The sequence below is a fragment of the Parasteatoda tepidariorum genome, chromosome X1, assembly GCF_043381705.1.
Source record: "Parasteatoda tepidariorum isolate YZ-2023 chromosome X1, CAS_Ptep_4.0, whole genome shotgun sequence".
Classification (NCBI taxonomy): Eukaryota; Metazoa; Arthropoda; class Arachnida; order Araneae; family Theridiidae; genus Parasteatoda; species Parasteatoda tepidariorum.
In genome coordinates this window covers 23588887-23599257 of record NC_092214.1, presented here as the reverse complement: position 1 = coordinate 23599257, position 10371 = coordinate 23588887, and the positions used below count along the sequence as shown (strand labels likewise).

At 27.6% G+C, this 10371-nt stretch overlaps 1 protein-coding gene across 2 annotated transcripts in view; it reads right to left on the bottom strand.

The window, feature by feature from the left end:
- Positions 1-10371, bottom strand: part of LOC107447360 (WD repeat, SAM and U-box domain-containing protein 1) — a 56418-nt gene that overhangs the window by 23386 nt on the left and 22661 nt on the right. The window contains exons 1-3 of one of the 2 annotated variants that reach the window (XM_043043907.2): positions 8948-9219; positions 4353-4621; positions 2432-2577 (exon numbers count right to left, since the gene is read on the bottom strand). In XM_043043907.2, the coding sequence (XP_042899841.1) occupies positions 2432-2577; positions 4353-4619 (413 nt within the window). In that variant the 5' untranslated portion in view covers positions 4620-4621; positions 8948-9219. Of the gene's footprint in view, positions 1-2431; positions 2578-4352; positions 4622-8947; positions 9220-10371 lie in introns of those variants that run through there. The other variant, XM_043043908.2, reaches the window with a different exon arrangement.

Sequence of the window (10371 nt, the reverse complement as noted above, 5' to 3'; positions counted from 1 at the left end):
TTACTTCTTTGTGAGCATGTTTACCAAGGAAGAACTACTAAATGTTTCAAAAATATTTAATGAGAAGACTGAAATATCATCTTATCATCATTAATAGTGCCTAATAGTCTAAAAATTAGTATCTATGTCAGACAATTGAATTTTTAAGTCTAGAGCAGCATCTAGTTCAATTCTAAATAAAGTTTAATAGCAATTGTGAGCATGTTTACCAAGGAAGAACTACTAAATGTTTCAAAAATATTTAATGAGAAGACTGAAATATCATCTTATCATCATTAATAGTGCCTAATAGTCTAAAAATTAGTATCTATGTCAGACAATTGAATTTTTAAGTCTAGAGCAGCATCTAGTTCAATTCTAAATAAAGTTTAATAGCAATTGTGAGCATGTTTACCAAGGAAGAACTACTAAATGTTTCAAAAATATTTAATGAGAAGACTGAAATATCATCTTATCATCAGTAATAGTGCCTAATAGTCTAAAAATTAGTATCTATGTCAGACAATTAAATTTTTAAGTCTAGAGTAGCATCTAGTTCAATTCTAAATCTGTTTTTGGTGAATGCAAAAGCTGAAAATATAGAAGTACTCGGCCAAAGCTAAATTTTTGGTGGAATAGTCGAATCTTTGTCTATCACTATCTAAGCAAAAATTTATTCTATAAATTAATCAGTAATGAATATTTGTTTCTAAAATTGAATAGTTATTACTTAAAATACACCTTAGACAGAATCGATTGGGTATTTAACAAACAGAACTTGTAACACAATTGCCTTACAATAACATTGATAAAAGTTACACAATAGTCTAACAATAATTTCCTCCTTGAATCATGTTTTCTTCCTCATATTCTTTAGGATTCTTCACAATTCTTATCTCAACTTTTGTATTGTAAGTTTAGCTTCAATGTTTAAATGTAAATTTAATATGAAAACTTAATCTGTCATTGTAAATTTCCTTTCATTACTAAAATGTTTATTATTACAAAAAAAGAAGACAAAAGAAGAAGTACTGTGGATTCATTAAATCAGTCTGTAAAGAAATAGATTGTTGTCTTATTAAAATCTTTTTAATATAAGCATTTTACAATTTATTTAAATCTTCTTTTAGGTATGCATGAATAAATTAATTGTGTCAAATTAATAACATTTTACATTATAAGCTGTTTTACATAAAATTGGTATTAAAAGATATAATTAATGAGTTTAAACATTTAATATAGGAGGATTATTTTACTACTATTTGGTTATTTTCATTAATGCTAAATTAAAATGAAACATAGAATGTAATTTTTCACTTTTAGTTATATATTTTTAACATAGTATTGTAAAGAGTAAATAATAAAGTATTTGCTAAATATATATAATATTTACTATATATTGTAAAAATATATAGTAAATTGCAACAGAAATTTTTTTTAAAAAGATAGTTGTGAAACAAAACTTAATTGGGAAATTTAAAATAATGATTACACATTATGATTAGGCAGTTATGTAATAATGGCAAACTGAAGTTTTGATAGTACATACACATAAACATTAGCCTAAGTAAGAAAAACAGCCTGAGTATCACTATATATTTATATTTTATTTTTGATTTTTCCTTTTAATTAATTAGTTTAAAATGAAATATAAAATATTTTCATTCACTATTAAACCATGCCTCAATAAAGTAATTTTTTCTTACTGTTTTTTGATTATAACATATTAAATAAATCTCTCATTTTACCATTAATTTATTTTATAATGCAATTCAAGAGTTCCTTAACATTGAAAATCAAAATCTAAATGAGGAAAGTATATATTTTAAACATTGTTTTATGCCCATTTTTGTGACTTTATTTTTTTATTCACAATATTTTGCCTTATTCATCAAAAATTCACTCATCTAAAAACTTTTGAACAATTATATAAGAATAAATCTTTAACCTTCTTCTTATTATAATAAGTTAGTTGATACTTATATTACAAATATTTTTAAAACTTAGTTCCTTTAAATAATGGTATTACTTTTTCATAATGATCTAAGTTAGACTGTATTTTAACAGCTGATATTTCGAAGATCTGTGGAATAGCATTTTTTATAAATATAATTAATCATTGTTCACTTTGTCAATTTAGAATAAAAGAAAACTACTAGATTAAAAACTGAAAATATTTTCAATGGATTGAAAACATTTCTAATTAAGAACAGCTATTTAATCCAACTAGTGTGTGCTACATGAAATCTTTTTTAGATTGAGATGTAGATTTATTTTAAAGAAAGATAATTTTATTTCAAAAATAAAGCCCATTTTCAATTTCCTTTCATAAATTTCAAAATTTCCATCTGCTTTCTTAGCTTTAGTCTCTTCTTAATCAAATAAGCTGGATTAATTAGCTATAAAACATCAAACTTAAAATTTTTAAAAATTTGTTTTAATATTATCTTACCTTATAATACTTTTGGTAGTTATATCCCACAAAATTACTTTTTCATCATCTCCTCCAGTGGCTAGAATTGAAGAATTAGGAGAAAATGAGCAAATGCGAATGGGAGATCCACTAGGATGTTGCATCTCCCCAAGATAAGATCCATCCTTAAAGTGAAGGAAATCGTATTTAAATTTATAAGCCTGTATCAAACAAATATTGTGATCAATTAAACTAATGAGCTTTCAGTATATATGGTCTTCAGAATATTATTTAATTTTACTTCTTTCAGGCTTAAGCCCGTGTTAAAAAAACTTACATCTTAATGCACTCACAAAATATGGATTTTGTTAAATATAGGGCAAAATCTGCTTGCTAGACAAGATTACAGTACATTTACAATAAAAAAAATTAAATGTCTAACGTTCCATGAGTTGATTAAGAAATTTTTAATTTTTCTAATTTAAGAAATTTTTATGAACAGAAAAAATTATAAAGCAAAGAATATATAAGAGAGCATATAGAACAAAGCAGAATTATTTACTATAATGCTAGTTTAGATGGTCTATATTTTCTTATTAACTAATTTAGCAGCATGCATCAGTATGTCGATATCGAAAAATTCTAATAACTAGTGCAAATTAATGTTATAGTATATGACAAAATTAATTCGGACATGGGAGGTGGTTTTCAAAAGAAAAAAAAAAAAAGAAGAAGAAGAAAAAACGACAGAAGAAAGAATATAATTAAATCTGAGTCTCATATGAGAATCCACAGTGTTGGCAGAAATTTTGTGTATTATTCCTCATTAGCTACAAATAGTCTGTTCAAGGCTTACTTCAATCCTAAATTTACTGCAAATTTTCTTTAACTTTGATCAAGATAGAACTTTTCACATTTTTGTAAGGAAATTCTAACATTTGTGACAGATTCCACGTCAATAATTAAATCAAGATCTACAGATTGTGGATATAAGTGATCAAGAATATCAAAGTTAAACAAATTTGAGACAAACAAATTTGACAAAAAAAAAACACATTTGTTAACTGAACTAAGAAGCATTTGTGCTTCTGATTATAGTATATTGGAATAATTTTGCTTAAAAACTCCCTTACTTGTTCCACCAAGAAGGGGTTATAATAAATGTAAAATCTCTTGCTGAATTTTGATTTTAATCCATCTGGTCTGATTCAACTGGCTTTGCACTTTCTAATCTGGCTTCACACATTCCCATTTCTCTTACAAAATTTTTTTACATTTTTGAATAACAGGAAAAAGTGTGCACTTTTTGAATCATCAACATGCAGATCCTAACAAGACATACAACAACCTGTTTGATACATCAACAATGTGGCATTTCTAATTTATTATTATCTTTTTTTTAATAGGTACAACAGGATGGAAAAGGAATTTTTTTTATATATCCATTGTATTTATTTTTATATTACCTAATGTTATTTTACTGGATATCTTATTAAAATTAAAAAGTTTCTGAAAAAAAAATCAAACCTCTTTTATGATCAGTCAACAACTGAATAAATTTTTTGATGGTATTTTAACCCCCAACTCTCCTTGACTGCACCACTTGTTAATAGAAAACACAATTTAAGTTTGGTGATCATTCTGATCTGTCTGATTTAATAGTGATTTCAACAACTAATACAGATTTGTGTTAAACAACTCTGTATTAGTTATTGAAATCACTATTAAATTTTGAATTTCTGAAAACGATAATGATTTGTTATTATTTACAATTACATGGTACTATTTAATATAGTACAAATTCAAATTTTGAAAAGGTTTAGGATACTGTTTTCTCTAAAATAAATATTTATTTAATATACCTTATTTCCCCATGATGCAAGTTGTCGATAAAACAAAAAATATTTTTATTTTATCCAGCAACACAAGAAGTATCATTAGAATATAAAATATTTCTTACCTGAACACTCCATAGTATAGTTTTACCATCAGTTGAGCTTGAAGCTAAGAGAAAGCCAACTGGGGAAAACCGAACACAGTTTACTCCATATGTATGCTTAAGAAGAGGAGAAAATTCTGCTTCTTTAAAAGTAACTTTTGATTCTCGAAACCAGACTTTTACAGTTTTATCACCGGATCCAGTAGCTAAGTAATCCTTATAAAAATCACAACTAACAACATCACTGGCATGTCCTTCTAATGTTTGAGATTTTTCAATAGCAAGCATAACTGTAATTTGAGTAAGAATTAAATAACTAATTTTATAAATTATTTTAATAGTTAAAATAAAGAGTATCATAATTACATTATAACTATAAAAATTGACAATAACACATTTTTTTATTCACAAAAATTTACAATGAATAAGAAAAGCTGAAATCAAATCTTTGAAAATACTTAAAATATTCTTCTATTGCAGTAAATTCTAAATTTAAAAATGGGTAGCAATATTTTAATACAGTATTTTTAATAGCTTTGTATAATTGGCAAGGTTACTATAAATAGTGTACATTATTGGTATGTGTGTAGGTGTCAACTTGTATGGTCATCAGGAAAATTTTTCTGAGTGGAAATAACATTTATATTTTAACCACTGATCTCTATATGCATCTGGATTACTGATTCAATACTACATACTGTAGCCATTGTTGGCGAAGAATGGGGTAGAGTGGGAGCATAGGTTACTCATAATTTAAACAGTATTGCTCTTTTTTTGGCATCATAATTTTCTCCGCAGTGTTGAATCATATTTCAATACCACATGATTTTCGATTTAATAATACATTGTTTTTTAACGTTTTTCACTTTTATGGTCAGATACAACTAGTAATATCTTTATTTAAAGTATATGGTTTAATAATCACTCTCCTTCTCTCTTCAAAAAAGAATCTTTCTTAGGAAAACTACATGAACATAATTCTGTACATAAAGTATTAAGTTATATAATTAGAATTATTAATAAGACCTTTAAATTTAGTTAAAAAATTTAATTCTAAAAAGTAACAATTAAAATATTAATTGCTTCAATGTAATATTCTTTGCTTTTAAACTGAAAAGTTTTGATCAAATATGCATAAAGTTTAAATAGTTTGTAAATGTTTGATTTATAAATAAAATATTTCAAATTTAACATCTAAGGAGCTGTGCAATTATTTAAGACAATTCTGTTATATTTAAAAATACCCCGAACCTATAGATTACAATGCCAAAGTTTAAATAGAAAAAACTACAAAATAACCTGTTTGTGCCTAGCCACATTTTAAAAGGAAAATAATTTATTTATTTTTAAATAAAAGTAAAACTTGGTAGCTAAAATATTTCATTATTAGGATTCATTTTGAAGACACAAGACATTTTTGTCTTTCATTTATATAATGAAAATATTTATATCTGGATCTGAAGTCAAAGAAGAATAGAACAATAACTTTTTAACGCTATATATCCATTAGGTTTATGCATATATTCTCGACCACTTTTTGTGTAAAGGCACTTTTTGCATCCAAATTTTAGGAAGCTCTTTGCACTTTAATTATTATTAAACTATCAGTTTGGAATGTCATTCCCAATAGTCATAATATTTGGCTTCTATGGGCATGATTATAATCACTAACAGACTAAATTAGCCCAAGCTAATACATCACAAAAATGAGATAATAAAGTAAAGACAAAAATTACTCAGGTTGGTTTAATGTATTAAGCTAAACTTCATATTTATGAAAACTGTTTATTGATAGTTTATAATTCAAGAATTTTTGTTGACTTTGATTTTCTGTTATCTAACGTGTTATTAAAACAAAACTTTTCTGGTATAATGGCTGAAATGAGAGGTCTAAAATTTATAATGTTTTGTTTAAATAATTGTACAAAATGTTATAGAACCAGAAAGATAACAGAGATAAGATATAAAAATGAATACCCACACTGTAATTGCTACTGAAACTTTAATACATTGTTGATTGAACAGTATTAATTATTGGGAATAATTTCACTGCCCCTGCTCCTAAAATATGGTATTCGAGAACAAGTTAAGGTCTCATCGCCATGAGAGACCCTTCAGGAGAGGAGGTGCAGGTGCCCCCCTTTCCCTGTGGCATTTACAAAAAACCAAAAAATTTACGTAAGACATGGTGACCACTATACCCACTTCGTCAACTTATACCATGTGAACTATACCCACTTTACTCCAGAGAGAGGTAAAGTTGGTATAGTTCTAAAATTAGAATATTTTTCACAAAAAAACATACATGAATATTGTTTTAGAAATTAAAATGCTCTTAAGTAAATTGCAATATGATTTTATTTTTAAAAAAAAAATCCTAAAATTTTTTTTCTTCATTTTATTAAATTAAAGAGTTAATGTTCATGGCTATCAAAATTAGGTTCCTCTTCGGATGCAGTATATTTTGCTAAACTCTATACAATTCCGTGAAAAAACAAGAAAAGTGTAGTAATGTTCGGTTTATTTGAAATATAAATGAGAGTGTTAAAATTAACATCTGTAATGGTAATTTAAAGTGTTCTTACTTTTATAGCAGGCACGTATTTATATTGAATTTATTTACTTCAAAGAAATTGTTTTGTTTTCCAAGAAAAAGCTGTCAACTGGTAGAAATTTGCATAAAAACTCATCCAGATCTTTAAGTAAGCTCATTAAATTGTATTATTATGCTACTTTTGTAATTTTTTTAAATGTATACTATGTTTGTAATATAGTTATTTCTCCCCCCATCAATCTTCTCCTTAAAAAATAAAATTTGAAAGAAATTTTATATTCACTGTTAAAATTACTATGTAAGGTTATAATCAAACAAGCAAGTTACTTTTTAGCTAATTTCTCATAAAATATAGAGCATTAGATACCTTCAAGAGCTAACAGAGAAGAAAAAAAAAATCCCTATCATCACTAAACCTAACCATATACCCACTTTACCCCACCTCAGAAAACAATTCATAATAAATAGAATTTTGAAATTTACTCCTAAATTTCCATGTAGATCTGTTCTTTAAATGTCCCTCAATCAGTTTAAATGAAAATTAATAGTTTCTGACAGTTTTTAATGATATTCGAAAAAAAGTTCATCAATAACTTAAACATACTTTATTAGTTGATCATAAGCAGATAGTTTGTAAATGTTAAAATTTTTCTTATCAGTTTCTAAAACATGCAATCAAAATGTGTTTAAAAATATTAAATATATTATCTCAATAGAAACGGAGAAAATAGATGTTTTTTAACATATACCCACTTTATCCCATGTATCCAATTTATCCCACCTGACCTTATAAAGTCCAAAGATTTAAGATACACTTGTAGCTCAATCAATTGATATAAAATAAATAAGTTAAAATCCGATAGTTAAATACGACAACAATCTAAACGTTAAAGGCCTAAATTCAAAGAGAAATTAAAAGATTAAATCTATTCAACAGCTTGAGTTCATGAAACCAAAAATAGTTCATACAGGTAGTCCAAAAGCTGTAGGCTCACAGTTTATAATGTTCATAAAAGTTCAGTAAAAACAATAAATTTACACATAAAAATTAAAAGCAGTAAAAATCAGCATTATTTAAAATCACAATTAAAATTGTTCATTTAAGTTCGGCATTGATTATTGGATTTCAAACTTTTACGTAGCATTTTGATGTACACTAAAATATATATCATTATACTAAAAAATATTTATTTGTTTTGTGACAACATAAGCTTAATGCCAGCTGCCAATGGGTTGGGGATCCCTGCTCTTTTTGATTAAAGACATAACATTAGTTTACTACAAGATACTTGTCAAGAAAACAAAAATCATGATACCTAACTATATCACTCACTACATTACAAAAAATAAAAAGAGAAAATTTCATTCAATGTATAAATAAATTTTAGTCACATAACTTCTATGTTGTGATATAATTGTGTTATTTCTGTCAGAAGATTTTTTTTTATAAAAAAATGTATTTTTCTTCACTTTGTGTTACAATAAAAAAAATAACAAAACATAGAACTTGTATACCAAATTAGAAGTTCCTTTGATCTTTTAGTTTTACTTTGCAAGGTAATTTAGTATTCAGTTTTATTTGTAAATGCAAGGAAATTAATTGTAAAGCATACACAATGATATTCACTTTACAAGCAAAAAAAAATATAATGTATAACATGCTTCCAGATTTTCCTAAGAGACATTGAATTAGTCTGAACTATTTGAACATTCTGAAGTATGATAAACTTACTTAGCAAATGCGAGAGTGATTAAATAGTGACAGAGAACTATAAATTTTTGACAGTAAATATTAAGAAAACTGGAAATTTTAGCATTACCTTACCACTACTTATTTATTTCTTAATTGTTCTAATTCTAAAGGGTTTCATAGCAACGAAAAAAAAAATTATAATCATAACTTATTGAATAAGATACATCTGTAATATTCAGGTTGATACAAGAATGATATGAATAATTACATTTTGTCAAGATTCATGGAAAAATCTTTAAATAAATAATAAAAAAGCAACCAATTATTTTAAATAAAACTTTTAAATATAAGTATAAACAGATTAAATACCTGTTCAATGCAACTGTTCGGAAAGCAATCAATCGAGAAACCGACAAAAATCGAAAAGAAACGAAGATTTTCGCGACGCAAAAATAACGAATCATTGGAAATTGTATTTATACATTTAAAAAAAAGTAATATTATGAAAATAAACATAAGTAACCATGGTTGCAACAACAATTCGAGACAGAGGAATACGGCACCGTAGTCAACTTTTGAACCGAAACTTAAAAAGGTAAATAAACAGAAACGAAAGAGGCGCATTACACATTGCAGTTATAGTTACTAACTACAGACTCCAGTAAAAGTCCACTATTTTTTTTTTTTTAATGAATGGTTGACCGAGTAAAGCTAAGTGCAGATGGCGCTGGGAGTCAAAATTTGTCGCAAGGGTAGTACTTCCGATTGATTTTTATACATAAGCATGAAAAAAAGCTCCCTCCAATATTTATATACTTGTAGTGTTTTCAATAATATGTTTTTCGTTCTTTCAATTTAACTTTCAACGAAACAAACAACAAATGAATTCGGAAGTCTGCGCAAACTTGCTCTGATGCTACCTAAAATACACTCATGGCCAAAAAAATTTGCGCACCAGAAAAGAGTTGTCAAAATGAAACGAAATTTCACATACGTAATGACTGCTTTGATATAAGTAAATGATTAGAAAATCAAAGAAAAAGGATAATTTATTTCAGAGAAAAAGACAAAGTAACGGAGGTGTTGGATCCCCTCTAGCGCGAATGCACGATGCAATGCGATCGGGCATTGAGGCATACAAGTTCTGCATGATGTCTTGAGACATTTCGTTCCCTATTTGCTGCAACCTTTCCTCTAGTTCGTTCAAACTCGTGTGATGACCAACTCGCCGTCCCAATGATCCCAGATATGTTCGATTGGAGACAAATCTGGGGATCGGGCAGGCCAAGGAAGGGTAGAAACAGTACGGAGACAGTCTTGTGACACCCTTGCCGTATGAGGCCGAGCATTGTCTTGTTGAAAAATGGCTCCTGGGAGCCATTGCATGCGTGGCAACACATGTGGTTGTAGGATTTCGTTGACATACCGCTGGGCTGTCATGGTGCCACGAAACAATACTAGGGGTGACCGTGTATTGTAGGCAATGGCACCCCATATCATCACACCAGCTGTGGGAGCGGTGTGTCGCTGTACAGCAAAGGCAGGATTGAGGCGTTCATCACGGAGTCTCCACACACGAACACGATTGTCATCACTGCTGAGATGGAATCTGGATTCGTCGCTAAAGACGACCTGGTTCCATTCCTCTATCAGAGCTAGCTCAAAACTGCATTAAACATAGTTCTTAAAGAGAGCGTTGTGAAATTTACATAAAATATTTTTGACAGTTAAATGTAAAAAATATTATGTAAAAGGAAAATATCATAGTACAGTAGGAAAGAAAATAAATAAAT